Source organism: Pomacea canaliculata, linkage group LG3 (genome assembly GCF_003073045.1).
Source record: "Pomacea canaliculata isolate SZHN2017 linkage group LG3, ASM307304v1, whole genome shotgun sequence".
In the NCBI taxonomy this organism is placed as follows: domain Eukaryota; kingdom Metazoa; phylum Mollusca; class Gastropoda; order Architaenioglossa; family Ampullariidae; genus Pomacea; species Pomacea canaliculata.
Genome location: NC_037592.1, coordinates 18,599,132 through 18,620,379, shown reverse-complemented (window position 1 = coordinate 18,620,379; position 21,248 = coordinate 18,599,132). Strand labels below are relative to the sequence as shown.

Here is a 21,248-nt window from a genome sequence, read left to right as displayed (position 1 = left end):
TTTTGCGTGTTACACTTCATGGCGTGCTGTGATGTTAAGATCGTCCATCTCTCTCCCCGAATGGCTCCCTCCCGGTATAATTAAACTACTGGCACGCTAAGAGTTTACCCAGCTTTCATTTATACCTGCACCAGGGAGATTTTTTGTTTGAAACTCGGGTACTCCAGCTAAATGTTTTTTCCCATTACAAGGGCGCAGTGGACATGTAATTACATTCAAAACATTCCAACGACCACATTCGATTGAGGAACAAGTATTGATTCAACTTTCCACCTTATAGTAACCCTCATTGTATGAGCAAATAATGCACTGATTGCATGTTACATCTTACGTCTGCGTTTTTATCTTCCTTGATTTCTTAGATGTCTGCCATTTGTATCACTATAAAGATGCTAATATTAAACTTTTAGTAACTCTTAGGAATGAATCTTGTGTATCATCATCAGGGTTCTACCATTAGTGAACTAGGCAGCCACCTAGGACTGAGTCACGGGAATTGGGGAGGGGCGTGAAGAATGGTCTACTGTTTGTTTTTTGAGCGATGAATTTGCGGGACAGCTTTCCTCTACTTGTAGTTTGACTTCATCACGCAAGTTTCTCAGTTCATGTATTACAGCAAAGTGTCATCATCTGAGGGCATGGTGACCAGCTGACCAGAAGGGAAATGGAGGGCGGGGTGCTAGGGGAGGAGGAGGAGGGGCGGCGTTGATGGAGGAGGCTGGTCGTAGTGGACCCCTAGGATGGATGTGACCACATGCTAGGCTCGCTATTTAACTTTCTTAATTCGACTGAAGTTCCGCACTTATGCATAAGAATAACTGCAAATGAGTTCAGGGACAAGACCACTAGGCATGTTTTATGACAAAATGCTCAATATATTCTACGAACTTTGAAGCAGAGAGCACTTTGCTAATGTCACGATCCATTCTCATTTATTAAGAGTATTAAAGCGTTTAAGCAACAAACATAAGGTAGAGTCATTTAAAGTTAAATATTTTTGTTGATAAATAGTTCACTTTTAGTGGGAGAGGTGGGGTCTAGCACTGTTTGGGGGGCGAAGTATTTGTCATCACAGCCTTGTGCCGGTCCTGATCATCATCAAGGCGAAGGAACCCGGCGGGAAATTCTTGTACTGGAAAATAAACACATCGACGTTCATCGACCCGCCTCAAGAATCTTCTCCGTTGATAATTCTGAGAACTACAAGTGGATGTCGCAAACATATATAACGCCTTTGCTAATTTTCGGTATGACTCTCTTATCAGGATTTGTGTTTCGCCTTCAATGCACATTTTCCGGCAAACTAAAATAAGAAATAATATTGCAGACCCATTTAATCGCCGTCTCCTCTCCAAAATCGGAAAAAAAGAGCAACAGCACATTATTAATGATGAGCCTGTGGTGATGTTTTATACAAAGTAATGTTCTCATGTTACCGTTGGCAGACAAAACGAATTTCCCGTAAAGGATTAAAAGATATTTTGATTTGTATTTTGTAATGTTTCTGTTTTACTTTTTTTAAATGGCATGCCATCAGCAGATAATGTTGCCGAAACCAAGACAGCTTTTCATCACACTTCCTCCTCTTGCGAAAGTCGAGCCTCCCAGAGGGTGAGTCATGTCAAGCTGACATGCGCAGTACACTGCTGTCCTGAGTGCAGCTCACTAGAAACGGGAAAAGTTCCAGAGGCCGGCAAAATGGCCATCTTGCTCGCAGGCTTCAATAGCAGGACTGCCAGTCCCTAAGTGGCTTGTGGCCCTGGGCTCATCTCGCCGCCCACCCAATGCGCCCTCCACTTGAAGGGATTCAGATGGACAGACCGTGCCACCATCGTAGAGGTGAAACAAGTATTTGGGGGATGAACTCTATCGCCGCCCACACACAACGACGACTGTGGAGAATGAGCTTTAATTACTACAGTTGCTACACTAACTCGGCGGTCATCGCTTTCTTCACCCACCTACAGGCTGACATTGGGCCATACAATGGGTAGTCATAGGGCCCACTACCAGCCCACCAGGCTAGGTTATTCTTTCACAGATGCTCGAGGTACCGTGCTGATACACCTGTACCTTGGTAGGTTGATGGTAAGGGAGCATTATCTCAAACTTCTCTGATGGTCGTTTCGGACAAACTATATTGAAGGGAAAGAGAGGAGAGAGAGATCGCGCGCGTGTGTGTATGAGGGTAATATACTGTCTACTTAAAACTCTCATTATCTCAGAGTTTTCTCGAAGATATTGTCAGTTTCATTATACTGTTATCGAAATGGGTTGTATATGTGTTTAATTTTCAACACAGATTAACCAGCAGGCTATCCGCTGCCTCCAAGAGAGGAACACATGAGCATAGCGTGCATGGCACACACACCCAGATGTGAAAATAGTGGAAGTAATTGGGAAAACAAAATCTTCAACGTCCTGCGTCACAAAGTACGCACACAGCATGCAAGAAAATTATACCAAAACTGAAACAAACAATAAACAAATAAACCAATGCACAATACAGTCTGCTGCCTGCATTCCAACAAGACCACTCTTTCATGCACAAGCCAGTAGACTTTCCTGAACAATCGAAGAAAGTCTTGAACAAAAAACTGCAGAACTGTTTGATAGGAAACTAAAAACACATTTTATTATTACATTTAAGATGTAAATAACTAACAACACAACAATATATTTCTAATGTAAAAACATATTGAAAAAGCATGTTGAACGGATTAAAGAACAACCTGTGTACCTGGCAGAAGCAGGTTAAAAAAAATCACAATTTTTCTTTAATTTGATTTTAAAAACTTCAAAAGTGTCATCAGACATGGGCGGTGGACATTACAGATGAAGTATTTACTACTACTGAACAACTGTGAAATATTAAATCACACACACACACAGTGTCCCTGAATGACAGACTCGTGCTCAGGCTTCCTCTCTCGTACACATGCTCATGTATAGCATACACACAAGCACAATGAGAATACGCACAAAGTCATCAATCAAAGGCTGGGTAAACAGCTTTGGATAACCAATAATAAAAATAACAGTATTTAGCATATCCACATATACTATCACCATGGTAGAGATATACCAGGTACAATTCATGTATACATACATATCTAAAAGGGATTTAAAGAGTTGAAGGGAATAATTATTCTGATTCCTACATCATCATTACCACACAACCAGTTCTGGCACCACTGTCAGCATCAATGGTGACATACTGAACATCTGTACCTGTTACTATAATACTGATTACATCTGAAAAGAAAATGATATTATATATATTGATTTTTGTGGGAAAACTAAGCAACTTAATGACATCTAGTTCTTTGTACTAAATGGTGGCAATCAACAGTGAATAAACACAATAACTGAACATCTACATAGCAAGGGAGCACACCAACGTGCGGGTGCAGACTTTGTGTTTGAAATATTAAGACACAGCTAAGTAAGCAGATTAGTGGTAGATGACAATCAGTGAAGAAAAATAAAAATAAAAAGCAGCTACTACTTGCTTGTTCTAGAAACAAGATAACAACATTCTTACAATTTGATGCACACAAAGTTTTCATTACAATAACTACATTATAATGAATTTGTGAGCGTTGTCTCTTTTGTTTATTTCTTGTATCAAAGAATTCAACAAACATTAATTTTCTTACTTAGTCTTTACTAAAAAAGCGCCCAAAACATAATGAGATAAATAACATTCAAGCAGTTCTTGGTAACTATAGTTAACGGGTGATGTAATAATGTAATTATAATTCTATCATTTTCTAGTAAAATACAAGTTCTGAACAAATCAATGTTGGTAAATAAGATCAGAAAGCACTTTTCTGTGACCGTTCTCTGGTTTTGTGTTAAATGTACTTTATCAAAACAAGATATATTTTATAAACTGTAGTCAATGTGCTAGCTGTTATACAATACTGCAGTTCAGCTTCTTCAAAAGCTCACAACAAACTCATGACAAAATTTTGTAATCACCTGCCTACAACAGAAACTTCCAGTTTAGCCACAAGAGTTGCCCTGTTCTGTTTAAGAAATCACACCCAGCCCCCAGCCCCACTTCCTCCCATCTCCTGCACACACACACACCCACAGAGCGGAGAACTATATCATTCTACATCTTTCAGTTTTACAATTCAATAATTATGCATGCACGCATGTGCACACACACACAATATTTCACTTGTTGGTAATATTGAAGTAAAAATAGTCTGAAAACTAAAAGTTTGAAAAATCAAACTTTGGTCCTTGGTGATCATCACTGAGGAGACAACCATTCTAACATCAAGAAAATTGATTTCTTTATAACTCTTTTGTGTATTCTAGGGAACAACCTCATGAGCACGTCCTCTGCTAAATAATCTCATGAATTCTCATTAGGCTCTTCCATGAGCATTAAGAACACTGCATTCAGAATCTTTCAGTCTAGTAAATTGGTTCCAACTTCACACAACTATGAAAAAATCATTTCATGTCTTAAGACCTGAGTAAGATCACATCTTAGTGTGAATCTACATTTACAGATTACATCTCCTGATAACAAGGAACTGTGCACAAAAGTGTGGAACAACAAACAAATTCGACAAGCAAAAAAAAAGAAAAAAAAAGGCATAGTTAGCCATGCCAAAGAGATAAATACTTCTTGTCAATAGTAAGCACTTCTCCCATAACCACATCTCCTGGGTTTGGTCAGCCAGAGGTAATTATGGCTGTGCAATCAAAAATATTCCTGAGGTAATAGTCATCACTCTAGAACATATGGCACAGTTTTACATACTCTTTAAGACAGCTGTAAGTTAACTAAGTAAAACAATGACCCGCAAATCTGAACAATTGAATAAACAAAATTTTAACTTAGATGAGCAATCACTGCATGAAAAAAATTGTAAAGCACATGCAGTAATAGCAGGAAAATAATAGCAAATTTCCTTATGAGAGAAGCTGATGACAAGAATTATGCTTACAATCTAAGATATTCAATGTTTGCTTGGGTTAAATTATTTTGCTCCCTGCTTTCTGAAGAACAGAATCTAATTCCCTTCCTGGAGAAGGTTGTTTTATCATGTTGATGGGTGTTAAAATTCTGCCAGACAGGTCAACATTGTCAGAAATGAACAAAGAATCAAGTTAGGTGGAAGCCTTCCATTTAAGATACCTGGTGCAGGCACTCCTAACAGATTAAACAGTTTGACAGGTAAGTAAAGTCAGGATATGATCAAGGACTAAAATAATGTACAAAATTTTTGATACATGTATGCTACTTGGACTGCTGCTCTATACCCTATGAAGCTACTGAATTGTCTAATATGCACTATTATACATTGGGACCCAATTATATTTTTATTTGGCAATGAAGATTCACTTCATCAGATGCTATTAAAAATATGAAAAGTCACTCCACAAAATCAGGGTACTTATGTAGTATTTTAAGCACACTGTGTCAAAATATTTCAGGATCTGTAACAAATAATTTTGCATCTATTTGAAACTGTTGCAGTGGAATGCAGTTGCTTGGCAACGTAAAGGTTTGATGCTCTTGAGATGATACATTTGTCAGCTGAGATAAGCCAATGCAAAAATAAAAAAAAGATTAAAGAGGGGCTGCAGGATTGTTTTAATTTTACTGCTTCTGTCATCTATATTATCAACAAAGACGGCCTTTGGCAACATTCAACAAATGAGGATGTCTGCTTTCAGAAACAGATCTTTCTTTGCAGCAAGATGATACGACAATGACTAAGTAAAGAATAAATGAAATTTAAAAAAATTGAAACCACAGACAAGAACAAAATAACATTGATCGATAATCCAAAGAAAGAAACCTCTGCATTATTTATGCGTATGTTTAACCCTCTTAGAACAACATAGAAATATAATTATGTAGTAGTAAACAATGGTGTATAGCTTAAGACCTCAGTAGGTTTTGTTCGTTTTATACTTAACTGCTGTCAGGTAAACATTAGACCAAGAAATCTATAAATTTTTGAAAAAGAGTAAACTTGAACTTTGCAATAAAAGTAAGGAAAATTGCCTACTTTCACTCTGGTGACAGCAATAAATGGAACAGTTTATATTTTGATGATGTAAATTAAATATTCATTGTATTAAGACAAAAAGTGCAGTGCATCCCTACTACTGTCCACACACAATCAGTTCACCTTTCAGATCACTACCAAAGACATTAGCAATGGAATACTTTTTGATTTGTGCAAGTGATCAGAGTTTCACCAAATGGGTGCTTTCTTCTCCAAGTGCAGTTTCTGATATAGTAATAATCTTATCAAATTTGTAAAATTTCAAAACAACATAAAATACATGAAACTAGGACAAAATAACATTTGAAGTAAACAAATTAAAAACTGTTTCCACCTCAATCCATTATCAAACAGCCATTGCTGTAAATCCAAAGGAAATTAGGTACATGCAAGGACATTCCCCCCTCCCAAAAAAAGCCCCCACATTTTGGACATGGTTATACATAGTGTATACTGACTGCAATGTTTGGTCCTGTAGGCGGTATAACACAATGTAAACATGAATTACCATAATTCATGATAAAGAAAAATACCTTTAGTGTACAAAAAAGGCTCCAAATAGAAATGTAAAAAAATGTTAGCTGTCCTGACAAGTGCACAGGTGTTGGTGTCACTCTTTTAAAAGGCAAGTTTAGAAAATCTCAAATCTTTAAATCAAGAGCTTCATGTTTGTGTCAAGGACTATAACTCCAATCAAAAATAGCTTCACCAAGTTAACTGACTGAAATTTGTTCTTGTTTCCACTAATTTTCCAGTAAGACCTATTGAATATGCTGGTGTGGATCACTGTCACTACTCAAGGGTCTGCACATATTTATCCATAAAGAAGTGAATATATGAATCAGATGTCACACCTGCAGTTTGTATTCATAAAGCTTGTTCATCCTGTTACCCTGCTGATCTGGGATCAGGATAGGCACACCCAAATGATTTTGTCAGTCATTAATTTATTGGAAAGGCCCCTTCTGTTAACGTTTTAATATGTAGGTAAACTATGATTGGGATCATGACTGAAGCAAGCATAATTTGTTTTTAGACCTAACTGGATAAATATACTGGGGGTAAATAGGACAAAAAAAAAAAAAAGACAAATATACTAATACAGAACTGTGTGTTACATGCTGAACACCGAGGGTAACACCATAAGAAATGAAACTGAATATTGCAATGTGATGACCTTTGGGTTTTTTTCCTTTAAGTTCATTTTTTTTTTTAAATACAAAGATAAATTAATATTTTGTTCAACCAACATTGCTGAATATTTTTGTTTCATGAATAAGCCAGGAACGAGAAACTTGCTGTGCTAATGAGTTCATTGATGCTGACTTTATTCACTTAACACATTCTTTATTTGCACCATGCAGTTACATATCTCACACTTTCACACATATTTTGCAATTATTCCTTTCATAGGTCTAAAATCTAGAGCATTTAAAAGAATTGTTCAACCTTGATTGAAGTACACTAAGCCACTTTCCAACTTCCAAGTCTTCTCTAAAATATGGCTAGGTATGCTAGAGGAGATAGTAGGGAGAGGGGGAAGAATATTTATTCACTCTTTATCCAGTCATAATCTCAGAACATTTAAGTTATCAGCTTTTTAATAATAAAAAGCAGACAAATCCTTCATAACTGTATGTTTCTCTCCTGGGTAAGGCAGTAAAATCAATAAAATTAAGGCATAGAAGAGACCTTTCTGAAGCAAAAGTAGTTAAATACAAGAATGCTAATGCTTCTTTCACAACTAAGTTTGCTGAGATCTGCATATGAACAGTTTTTCAGTTGTTCATCAAAGGCAGGTTATTTTGAGTATGACCAAAAAAAAAAAAATAAAAAAATCCAATCAGAAACCACTTTTACAACAATTTATAAGCAATCAAGAATTTCCACTTTCAATACATTAAATAAAGCACAAGTTGACTCACTTTTCTGACAGCAGTTCATTCAAGTGATGGATAACATATTTACATACAGATAAAGAAGCAGTCACTGATGATTAAATGATTGGGTTCTTAAAAGTGAAAGTTCATCCTTTTCAAAAACATCAACAAAATAGATAACGGGGTTTACACTCTCATCAGACAAACTCGTAGCTCTTTTGGTCCATGCCTAAAGCAGTACGCAAGGTGGCCTTTGATTCTGCATCCAAAGAGTAATGAGTTGTCCAATCAACACTGCTCGGTCGAAAAAGTCCACAGCAACGTATGTCTAGGACATCCACCAAGTTTCGTACCACACCTCGGCTGCAAGATATAGGCAGATTTATAGTTATCCTTTTAGAAATAAGACCACAACTCACTCCATTAACAGGTCTTTCGACTTCTAGTGCTATGAATAAATAATGTGTAATTCTGCCCTTTATAAAAATATGGTAATTTTTTTAATGTTACTATTTTAAGAAGTAAACTGTTTACTCACTGAAAAGGGCTAGAAATTTTTGGCATTTTATGCTTGTGGCTGCACTTTTCCTCTCCCCCATGTGAGTGACCATGTGCATGATCCTCCTGTCCTGGCATTCCCCCCATAAGCTGCTGCTGGTAAAAGTATCGAGCTTTGTTAAGACGTTCGTTGGTTGTCATGCCAAGCCATGCTACCTGCACATCAGACATAGCCAAAGACAATGTATCTAATACAGACTCCTGCTATGTTCCTATTTTTTTAAAGATCAAGAATGTTCATAAATTGTTAATGTTGGTTAACTGTCAATTGTAAGTTTTAATGTTATATTTATTTTTTATTACAGTGATACTTCAGTATTCAACCACATTCCATTCTGCCAAGCACTTTTACATACTTATTCATAAGAAACACTGCAGATGATCTGCAGCAACACTGACCTAAGGGATGTGCAGAAGTGACACTACTGGGGATTAAGATTTGACGAACTATAGTTTTGTACTTACTGTTATAACTCATGGTCGTGAATTTTTCATTTTCTTTATTATATTTTCGATTGTATTACGCTTTCGGTGTATTATGCTTTATTTGTCAAATTGTAATGTTTGTTAATTCTGATTTATTTATATTATCTAAGAGGGCGTCTGTTTGCATACAGTGTGAATGGATAGCTTGTCATTATGTTCTACTGACAAAATATTTGAAATTGGTTAATAGGAGACAATGCATATTAAGACCTATAGGCTATATACTTCTCTAATTTTCAACAAACTCTATCAGGCCAGACACGGAGTGGTTCTGGCTATTGGAATGTGTTTGGGCAGCACCTGGGCACCACGATTTAGAACTTTACAACTCTCTGTATTTTAGCATCAAGAAAAGTTTCCCTTGTCACCACCTGTCAGAGTAACTCTTGGGACGGGAAGGGGCACTGTGATTAGGGTGGTCTAGATGCTAGAAACTGTTATAGCTTGAGTTTTAGACCAAACAGCAAAATACGACCAGAGAAAGGTGCTGCAAGCTAAGAAAATACGAACTTTCCCCCTCCAATCATACTGACTAACTGAAGGAGTTTCCACAAATGTCCACAAATGATTTCCTAAAAAATCTAGTTACTTCCCCTACCTTTTGCTAAGCATTTTTTTATGACAAATTATGGCCAAATGAGTGTTTGAGTTACTTTGAGCTGCAGTCTTAAAGGGCAGAAGCTGCATATTAGGGACAGCAAAGCATGACCACTAAATTTAATTAATAAATGTATCCAAGGGGTGGAGATCACATAGAAAGCCAGTCCATAAATTATCTGTAAACACAGAGACAGAAACACACACACAAAAAACCTAGTCCATGGACTGTATTGAGACGATGAACTGTCTGCTAGCCTCAATACAGTCCCACAAAAATGCATCCATATGATGTCTATATCAGAAGTCTATAAAATTAGGACTGATGTACCAACCTGGTAGAGTTGGCATACAAACAGGACTGTGACCCAAATCAAGTGTCCCACAGCATTTAGTCCTATCCAGCCCACCCATGGAGAGGCCTTGAAGATTTTGTAGATTATACCTGTGATCCCATCCTCATAAAAGTCAAGATTGCAGCTGTGTTTCCAGACTGAAAAATTTAATGTTAAAAATCAAAATTTAAAACAAAACATAATGTTGACATATACAAGGTGCACTACTACAGGAGAATGCAAGTCAAACATGAATAAATCTGAGAATAAACTGTACATTGTAAAATATGACCATGTAGCTCAATAACAGAGAATAATTGTATTTTGTAAAATATAGGAAAAGACAAGGAGAGGGGAGGGATGGAAAAGAAAAGACGACAAAGCAGAAATAAAAATGTAGAGAGTAAGGGCAGAGAATAAGACAGTTTAAGAAAGAAAACAAACCTAGCTGAATTTTTTTGCTCTTTCCCTCTTCAGCCAGTAAGCAATTATAACTGGGTTCACACATCATAAAAAAATAGCATTTTCCTCGTCTCCATCTTTTCCTCTACTCTCAGTTTTCTCTCTCACCCTCTTAATTCCCCAACACAAGCACGCCCTCCCACAAAGTATTAAGCCTACTTTACTCAAAAGATTGTACTTACACAAGATGCAGCCATACAGGCACCAAAGAATCATTCCAGACAAGAAGAACAAATAGCCCAGAAAGTATTTGTGGTTGTAGACACCTAATCAGGAAAGTAATTGTCAATAATTCATAACAAAATGATTAAATTTAAGCAAAAAGTGTGATTTTTAGCATATTACAAATTTAATAGGAAAAAGTCCTACCTCATGCAGGACTCAGATATGCATCCATACATTACTCGTCACACAGACCACTTCACATTTACTCTGAGTGTTTGATATATATATATAATGTTTGAGATATATATATATACACAAACACACACACAGTGAATATATATACATCATTTGATATGTACAGTGTGCACAAAGGATATTTTCCATTTTAGTCAGCTAAAAGTTTCTTGTGTTTTCTACACAGCATTTAAGAGACTGGTTATTATTATTCAGTGATACGGAGTGCACCACACTCAAAATACTCACCAACACAGTTGTCTATCCAAGGACAGTGATGGTCAAATTTAGCAACACATCTATTGCAGACTGAGCAATGTTTGGAGCGCAGAGGTCGTCTGATGAGACATGTGCTGCAGAACTGACTAAGTGTGAGTGTTTGTGACTCTGCAAGTTCCAAGATTGTCTGTTGATAAAAAATGGTCAGCAAACTGAAATGCACTCTTGGACATTACAAGTGCTTCTACAATAAAGTTATCTTCATATGCCTATCAAAGCTGTTTCGTTCATTTGCTTTGAATTTTTAGTGGCAAGACTGTATTTTACTAAGAAAATAAGACATGGGATCATAAACGTAATGCAAAGAGGGACAGCTGGGAAAAACGTTGACGAAATATTTCCCTGCACCACTATGCTCAGAAGAGACAGAGAGGAAGGCTTAGCTAAATCTGCCACATATAGTTTCTATTTACACTCTGTTCTTTACTTTTTAATGGCTTGTGATAAAGTATGAAAAAATCCATATAACGAGCATTAGCATTTAAATGAAATATGTACTAGGCTAAAAAAAAAAAAAAAATCATGGATAATTATTACTGCTATTACCATGGACAACTTATGGCTAAGAAAAAATAAACTGCATGCACAAACACTACAGTTATCTCATCTTGACCTTTGCATTGCCACTAACCTTCATTTTATCTTCTCTATTGCTCTTCAGGAATCCAGGATCTGTGCGCCATGCCTTGTAGAAGTTGTATGTTAAAAGAACAGTGTTGACAGAAAATAAAACATTGGCACGGAAGCTATCAACATCTGCCACTCAGTTAAGGAAAAGTATGTTGATGGAAGAATCAAGAATCACAGATAAGCTGTCACTTGTTTACCAGCTTTGTGATTTTCTTTGCTTTATGATTTTTTAAATGTGATTTGCTTTATGATCTTTGATGTCAAAATGATCTATTTGATCTAAAATGAATAAATTTAATTTTTACTTCTGTTTAGGAATCCAGCAGAATGTTTATGGTGAAATGTTTGCTTTTAAGTCAGTGCTTAAACTTCAAACACTTGTGACCTAAGAGAATATAAAATATTTAAAACAAAAGTACACCCCTGACACAGCATTAATAGTTTGGGGTTTTTAAAAGGATACAAGGTACTAGATAGAAAAACCAAGTGAAGTACATCCAGAACTTGGTAGCAAGGTAGATTGCTACTGGCATTATATGTGTCATGGTCTCATCAAAGAACAGACTGCACAAAGAAGAGGACATAGTGACCTGCAGGTACAAGGAAAAACCTTGCATAGAAAACGTTTGTTATGCATGAACATTTCTAAGCCAACAGATAACGTTTCAAGTCTCACCCATCATAAAGCAACATCTGAGATTAGATGAGCCACAAAGCTAAAGAGCATTGAAATATAAAAATAAGGTGTAGTTTGCACCTTTTTCAGAGTTAAATTTCTTCTGGTACAGCCAGCTCTGAGCTCAAAACAAAATTAATTCTCCTACAGTGATTCACATACTTGGCACACACTCTCCAAATAAGGATGGCTGGCACAGCCAGCAAAAGCTTGACCAACAGAGATGCTTCCATCTCTGGAATCCAGCCAATGACAAACAGTGCCAGGAATGGAAATATGTAGCCAATATACTTCCGCACTTTCTGAAAAACAAGAAAAAGTTCTTTAATGTAAAATAAAGAAAAATTCTGATTTTTCTAAAAGTTACTTAGTGAAAAAATGCAGGTCTGGGAGGAGGGGAACACCAGCATGTGAGGGAGCAGGTGAGGTGAGGAATGTCACAGGATGAGATGCTCATTCCCATCTGAGACATCACTAGCCATGCACACATTGATTCTGCAGAGCCTCACTATTGGAACTGCCAGCATTAAAGTCTCACAGCTAAAACGCAAGGCAATAACCTATTTGACTACTGCTAATAAAGCAAGCGAAACATTCACTTTTATTTTTTGTTCTCTAATTAGTACAACTCGAGCACTCACTCATGAACAAAGTATTTGTAACGCTGACAATAACTACTATTAACATATAGGGATGTCATGCAAGTAACAAGCATGTTTTTACTTCAGACACAGTCGCATAGGTGTTGTAGTCAAGAGAAATGTTACATAATGACACATCTCTGGGGCAAAGAGATGAATGACACATACTGAGTTTGACAATTACCTTATTGGTGGTAAAGGACTGTAAAGGATGTCTGATGTCAAGCCCCTGTTCATAGCGGGTAATACGCAACCGTCTGACAAGCTCCATGTTCTGAGCAGCCATAGCTACATCCAGTGGACTCTGACCCTGTCAGTCCACAAAACACAGCAGAGAATGTATACATTTTGGCTTTCAAATTCACTTCCTTTTACGCTGATGCAAAACTAATATAAAATAAGTACGTTTTGAAAAAAAAAAAATTGACAAATTATCACTAACTTGATTTTCATGTCATAAAAGACTCAAAAATGACTTGAATAAAAAAAATGACTGGGTTTCTTTTTGTAGGTTCATGTCAGTACTAATGTAAGCACTCCCTACAGTTAGACTTATAATGTACATTTGCTCAACTAGCATTTCACATAGTAATCTAAATTAAATACCAGCTCAAAGCACATCAACAACTCACACTTACCTTAAACATTACAAGCATGAAAAGAGAATAGCGAAAAAATAATTCTGAGCAATAGAATGTTATCTCCATGTCCTAAATGCATAAATGTGTGATATTCAGTTTTAAAAATGCATGGAATGAATATCTCTTCCAATAACTATTTTCAAAACAATGTTGTAAGTTTATTATCTTGGACAACAAAGCACATATGAGAAAATAAAACTAACACATTTCTAAACTTTTACTCAAAGAAAAAAAAACTGTTAAAATTTAACATTTCGCTATAATACAGTTTAAACTATTTTGAAGTTTCAACTGTTTCTTAAAGCAAAAGCATGCTTACACAAACACTTCAGTGTCTTAATTTACTGTACACCTAGGAAGCATAAATAAAGAGTAGGTTTCTGTTTCTTACCTTGGCATTGATGATGTTCAGATCAGCACCAGATTCTAGAAGCATGTGGATAACGATGTGGTTACCTGTCTGGCAAGCCCAGTGGAGTGCTGTGTTGCCATGGAACTTGTCTACCTTATTTAGGGATGCTCCAAAGGTAAGCAGCAGCCGTACAGGGTCATATCTGTATAACCAGACAAGTCAGTAAGGCCCACCCAGTAGGATTCACTTCCATTCCAATGGTTTCCTCTAGCACTAAAACGTAGTTTTCCATGTTGGGAAATGATGCTTTATTAGTAGCACAAACTACACATCAGAGACAGGGTAAAGATTCAATTTTTTTGAGTTTGTGCTACTAATAAAACATCATCTCCCAACACAAAAGTGATGTCTTGAACTGTAGCCAGAGAAAAAGACTGTTCTCCTTAAACTGGCTAAGCCATAGCTACACTTCAACCATAGTACCTTATATATAAAAAACAGAAATGGGTTATATTCTGCCAGATTGTACAGGCTTAAATTAGGTGGATGAAACAAATTTATCTAAGATGTTGAAGGAAGATAAACAGATTTCTTCTTACTAAAATGTTAACTTCCTTTCTTAAAACGAATCTCTACCAGCAATCTTAACTTGGTATCTCAAGATAAATTTTCCATCCTATTAATTTTTGGTTCTTATTCCAATCATGTTTGACTACCAAACTAATCTCTGAAATTCCCTCTGAAGTGTTTTTACTTTCACTAAGCTCTGATAGGCAGATTATTCATCTCACCCTCTGTTGTATTTTTTTTTTTACAATATAGGATTATAGAGACTGTCTACTGTTTCTTCACATATTAAAGCAATTGTGATTATTGTCACCAAAACATGATCAAACTTAATTACATTAAGTATAAACTGTTTTGACACATGCAGCACCTGTAATGTAGCCCTAAGTTTTCCTTTTTTTTTTTTGGAGGGAGGGGCTCATCTCACTACACCCCACCCACAACCAGCTAGCCACTTTCCACTTATCAAACACAAGGCTTTGATCTTGCCTGGGGTGAAGTTTTGTGGGGAGGAGGATTGGCAGAACTTTAAAACCTTTACAGACCTTGCCTCTTATTTCCACCTTCACTTTTTTGTTGGGTGGAAAAATAATTTGAGCTTTGTTTTCTCTAATGGCAGAGAGTTATGAAAAAGGATGATAACTTAAAGCAGTCCATCCACCTCCACAAAGAGGTTTTTAAGGAATGAACAGTCATATCCTTTAAAATATATTGCAAGACACCATATACTTTTCCAAAATACCTCAGGAGCAACTAAATATTCAAAGGAAAGTGTAATGATCTTAAAGATACTCAAAGGTATAAAGAAACTAAAACTAGGGCAGCATCACACTCAACACATTTTCAAGCAAAGTACTTTAACAATCTGTGGATTACCACTCACCCAAAGACTCTGTATGATGCCCACATAAGTGGAGTCATTCCAGTCTTGTCCAAAACATCCACATCTTCTCCTTTGGCAATGAGATATGCCACAATGGCTGTGTGACCAAACTGTGCTGCTAAATGGATACAGCTGTAACCTGCAACATTATCAGTGCCTTTTAAGCGGCGGGCACACGAGAAGCAAAAAGCACGAAACTTTTCCGAAGCAACCCTGCTTTTCCTGCTTGCCGTGTGACCAACACTGCAAGCTATGCTTCGCAAGCCTGCTTGGCTTTAGCTTGCGGCCTGCTTCGCGCTTTAGAACCTGTTCTACTTTTCCACGCGTTTCCACATGGCTGTGAAAGCAACAGGGCCTCTGGCGAACCTCAGCGAGGACCAGACCTTATTGGTGGTATGGGACTCGAGACGGCCTAAAATATAGGCACAAACAATTTAAGACCGAAGCAGCGTTCGTGTGTGTGACCAGCGGCCCCCCAAAAGCGCTGCTTCGAAAGCCAAGCTTGCGAAGCCGCTTTTGGCTTCTCGTGTGTCCGCACCTTAAATTTTGATGTTATCAATAGTTTGTGACTGAAATCTGTGATTTTAGAAGCTTATTTCCACTGCCAGGAATAAGTTTTAAAAGTATCATCACAAGTAATTAATGCAAAATAGGGGGAAGTGGGAAGACTGGTGTTTTGACGCCAAGCCACCAACTAAGGCTATATCATGGCAAGGCAGCCAGCCCTGTAACAGGCCACATGCAGAGAAAGAATAGCGTGCCTGAGATAAAACCTGAACCCAGGAACACACACACTCACAGCCATACATGCAAAGAATAAATACATGGAAATGTAAGTTATTTTTTGCTCTTATGCAATTTCTCTTAATCTAATGTTATTCATTAAACAGAACAGCCTATTTGATATTGATTGACTATAACAATAAAGATAATAATAACATAAGACATATAATATCTTACCTTCACCATCAAAACTGGAAGGATCTGCACCATGTCCCATGAGTAGAACCACCATTGCTAGATGACCTTGTCTATATTAATAAAAATATCGTTCATAGAAACAATAACATACACCAAGATTCTTAAACATAAATGTTGATAATTAATCATATGTCATTTACCTGTAATATCTTTATCTTGAAAAAAAATAAAGCTATAATTTCAGTTACATATAATTTTGCATAAGCATAATAAGCTACAGCCAATTAACAATTTAAGAGTTTTTTCCCCCTCAGCTATGATCCTTAAATGCTTGAGAAACATAGCGGGAAAAAACCTACACAAGCCTCTGAACATAACAATAACAGAATAATGGAGTGGTGTCCCTTTACCTCACAAGCTTGAGGGCAGCTCTCTACATTTTATATATTTCAGCTTGATTTGTTATTTTGGTGACCACTGTATAGGCAAGTGCTTTATATTTTCGTCATCACTGTGTGGAACTGACTTTTTATTTTTCATCTAAATCTTTTTAATTTTGTGTCAACTAACGCTCTCTTCTTCCTGATGCCATAACAGCTTCAAGTCATAGCTGCTACTACCTGTCCATCAGCATCAATCACATTTTGATAGAGTTTCTTTCAGTCTTGTGACTGCATAGATCACAGCAGTATCATTATTTAATCTACACTTGTCCTGAGTATCAGTTGTTCTGTTTGCCACCGACTTTACGACCTTTAGATCTGAGCTGTGACTGATCACAATATTGGTCTCTAAAGATGTACTCCCGCAGAGCAATGATGACTTTCAGCCTATGACTTCAGCTTTCCCATCGTCTTTTCTACTTGACATCATAACAGCTTCTCTAGTCATCTCCACTATAGTCTATTGATTAATGTGTAGATTTTAACTGTACATTGCCATAGCAACAGTGACAATGGCTAAGATAGATATTCAAAGAGAAATAGGCTAAGAATTCTGAACAGAGGGACCTTACTAGGAGTGTCTCCTATCTGATATATGGCATAAAGAGAAGCTTTTTTTTGAAAAGTTTTACATGTGAAATCCTTAAACTGCTTTCACTAAAACTAGTAATTATGAAATTAGCAGCAAACTAAAATCTTACCTTGTTGCCCAATGCATAGCTGTAGAGTTCAGGTCACCCCCAATGCGATCAATAATGGCACCTTTAGAAATGAGGTATCTGCAAAGCATATTTATAAATTTCTCATGAAATTCAACTTTCTGGAATATCTGTACCTGGAAAAAATCACAGTTAAATTCTTTTCTTCATTTATAAATTAGTTTATAATTAGTAACCTTGTCTCTTTGATGTATAAGTTTCAACCTGGGGAGTGGGTGAGAAGAACCGACTACACTGCAGTCTCTTTTTCATCCTAATCCATCTACTTATTGTAAAAAGCTGCATCCTAGTAAATGCAAACTATGGATCACATCAGGGCACTTATTCCTTTTAATAAATGTTTTAAGCATATGGAATATCTACAAGAACTAACAAATATTAAACAGAATGTAGTAATGTAAAGATGTTTAAGATGATGATGAACCTGTACTGTTACTTTTATATTTTTGTACTGGCTGTAGTGTGTTTTTCAGACATTTCTTATTAAACCTACTAAAACTGTGCAACTCGCATTTTAAAGTTCTCAAGGACTGAGTAATGTGCACCATTTTATGTATAAAAATATATCACTGTATATGTAATAACTGCAGAAGTTACCTGACGATGTCCAACCGGTTGTTAATGGCAGCCCAGTGTAGCAGACTAACATTCTCATGGTCCATCTGATTGACATCAAACCCAGCCTCCACCAACTCTCGTACACGTGGAAAGATGCCATACTGAACTGCCCGGACTATATCAAAATTTTTATAATCTTCCTGCTGGGGAACAGATGGCTGCTGTGTATTAGGTGATGTAGCAGTTGTGTCAGTCTCCTGCAGAAAGCCGACAAACATATTTTTTGCATTAACCCATTTGCTACAACAATCCTACAAGTGCAACCATAAGAGTTGTTGTACAGTAACATTATATAACTTTCACTACATAAGAGATTTATCTGCAAGATGTCTCTGGAGTGCCAGAAGTACCAGTTTGCATGCACTTTTCAGTAGGCATATTATAAATACAGTAATTACTTGTATTAATATTATTCCCTCATCCATTCCTTAACCAGTAACAAAGGCGGTGGTGGCCACAATGCACCACCTGGACTGATCTTGGGCATCGTTGAGCAGCTCTTGCACGAAGTGACTGGTCCATTCCTTCATATCTGCCATTTAGTTTTTCCAATGTCTACCTTGGTGGTGCCCACCCTCCACAAATCCCTGGAGAAGGTGTTGTGCCAGGTGACATGGCCAAATTAGATCAATCAGAACCATTTCAGTGTGGGAAGTAGAGTTTCTTGGGACCCCACAAGTGTGGCAATTGTGCTTCCCTGTAATAAATGTGGAGCAGTTTCCTTAAGAATTTTGTTTTAAATGCTTGGATACATGTTTTCGTCAAAGTAAGCCAAATCCATTTCTCAAAACAGCATGATGGGTATAATGTACAGCGTATACTTTGTGGTAAAGTTTATACTGTTGCTGTTGCTGGCCATTGCTGCTGTTTCTGTTGTGATCCTGAAACAAATGTCAGCCTTGCAGCTGCCATCTTTGGAAAGCATGGCACCAAGTAGCTTTGTGGAGTACTGAGCTTCTTAATCCTCTGTACAATGCTTCGACAGGTCAACATGTAAAATCTTTTTCTGCATGACACAATCAAAAGCTTTTTTTGAAATTGGTAAAGCTTTCTGCCATGTGGCGATGCTTCTTGATCAGGATGTGACTGTTAAAGATTTAACTGTGTTCTGCCTGCTCTGAAGCTAGCTTGCTCTTTTGCCAGCAGATCCTCAGCAATTAAGTTGAGGCAGCATGAAGTCCCCTTCAACATGACCTTGCTTGGGTGGCTAATCAGGCTGATGGTTCTGTTACTCTTGCACTGTTTGCTGTTGCCTCTGTTTGGGTCACTCTTTTCAGACTTTCAACACAGAGTAGAAAGGGCTTTTGCTTTTTTTCCCAACCTTGTTTGATGAACATTCTTGTGATGTTGTAAGTCCCCAGTGATTTCCCACTTTTCCGACTGCATACTGCCATTTTAACCTCTTCTTGTGACAGAGATCTGAGGGGTCACTGGTTGCAATCTAATTACCATGGAGGATGTTGGTATCCACTTCTACTGCATATAATATTGCAGTAGTTGGTCCATCGGTTTAATACAGCAGTTTCTTCCAGAAGAAGGTGACGACTGCTAACTTGTAAGACTGACGTTTTTTGCTACTCTGTCTTAATGAGTTTTTAATGGCTTTTAGGCCTTTGTGTTGTTGCCCTATACCATTTCTTCATCTATCTCATGTCATTTTTCCTTGATCCAGTTTTCCTTAGTTGCCTTTATCTCCTTTTGAATATTATTATTCAGTTTCCTGAACCTGGTTTGCTGAATTAAGATGCTGTTTTCTCTTTCCTCAAAGCTCTTCTTTGGTCACACAGATCTAGGACTTCTTATGTGATCCAGGGTTGCTTCTTCCTCTTCAGACTCCAAACTTAAGTTTTATGTTTCCATATAACCAATGCAACTTTTTTACACAACTACATAGGGAACTTTTCATCAAGTGCAAAAAGCTCTCTCCTGTTATTTACATTCATTTATACATGAGGAGAAATCCCACTTTAAAGGAAAACTGAACCTATGACCATTATCTAAAATCTGTGAGCTTTTCCTTAAAGTCATATTAGTTATAAAATTCAGTCTAAAATATTTGCACAGAAAGTATTTTTAATAATCCATCTGAGCAAAAACAACCTACCAAATATAAAAGAAAAGTAGCACATTATTTTAAGTATAGGTACTATGCTGGTCAAGTGATGTATGAACAATCATTTTTAAGAATTTACTTCTTAAAATTAATATAAGAAGGTGCATTTGACCTATACTGAGGCGACAATGCTAGACTAAGCTATAGAGATGTGGGATATATAGTGAAATGAATTTTGCTTTAGATGAAAGTGCTAAGAGATCATTTACTCTTGCCATTACAGACAATATGAGATACTTTTTGAGTTCTTCATGACAGGTATTTAATTTTGAGCAGTCATTCAAAACTGATTAAGAGCAGTCATATGTATTATTGGAGGTATTGATACTGGAGAAAAGTTGAGTTATAGAAATTAGGTGCTTCAGTAGATGTATCACTTCAACTCTCATAAGCTACGATCCCAGTGAACAAGAGGGGAGTCGGGTGTGAAGTTGTGTGCCTTTAAAACACTGCCTTCTACGAATCTGATTACGGGTTTTTTTAATGTAAAAATTAGGTCCAGGCTTGTAAAACTAACATCTAAAGCTTTTCTTAGTTTAGGTGCGGCATAACAATGATAAACGGTGGATACTAATGACAGATGAATCTGCAACATTTGGTTAAATTTGTTACTATGTTAACCGTCACTCATAACTGCAAACATATAAAACAGAGACGAAAAAGCAGTGGCAACGAGGATAACGGGGATGGGAATTGTTGCTCAATCTATTTCCTGGACCAAAATTCCAAAAATAGTTCACCATAGCAGCAGAGCACGCAGTGAGGCCATGTCTGTGCAGCATAAAGTAGATATCAGCATTCTCATAGAATCAAATCTGTACAGTTCATATACTGGAAAAATATTATTACTGCTAGAGTACCATTACGCATACCTGCACTAATAAAGGCTGCATAGGATTACAGCTAGGTTCATGATCCGCCATGATCGTTAGTATCTTCTTACCGGCAAATTTACGGGCAATCCATAATCTATTTTCAAAACGTAAAATCAATTATGAAAAAAAAAC

The 21,248-nt window shown here is 36.9% G+C and overlaps 1 protein-coding gene across 1 annotated transcript; it reads right to left on the bottom strand.

Moving 5' to 3' along the window:
• Nucleotides 1-2,613: 2,613 nt before the first annotated feature.
• On the bottom strand, nucleotides 2,614-21,225 carry LOC112559272 (palmitoyltransferase ZDHHC17-like). Its single transcript, XM_025230381.1, has 15 exons — nucleotides 21,114-21,225; nucleotides 18,108-18,325; nucleotides 17,493-17,570; nucleotides 16,388-16,458; nucleotides 15,428-15,566; nucleotides 14,017-14,179; nucleotides 13,169-13,294; nucleotides 12,506-12,645; nucleotides 12,131-12,231; nucleotides 11,669-11,793; nucleotides 11,008-11,164; nucleotides 10,542-10,625; nucleotides 9,898-10,055; nucleotides 8,460-8,635; nucleotides 2,614-8,284 (listed from the first exon to the last, which is right to left on the bottom strand). The coding sequence occupies exons 1-15, from the start codon at nucleotides 21,162-21,164 to the stop codon at nucleotides 8,119-8,121; spliced, it is 1,953 nt and encodes a 650-aa protein (XP_025086166.1). The 5' UTR covers nucleotides 21,165-21,225; the 3' UTR covers nucleotides 2,614-8,118.
• Nucleotides 21,226-21,248: the final 23 nt, after the last annotated feature.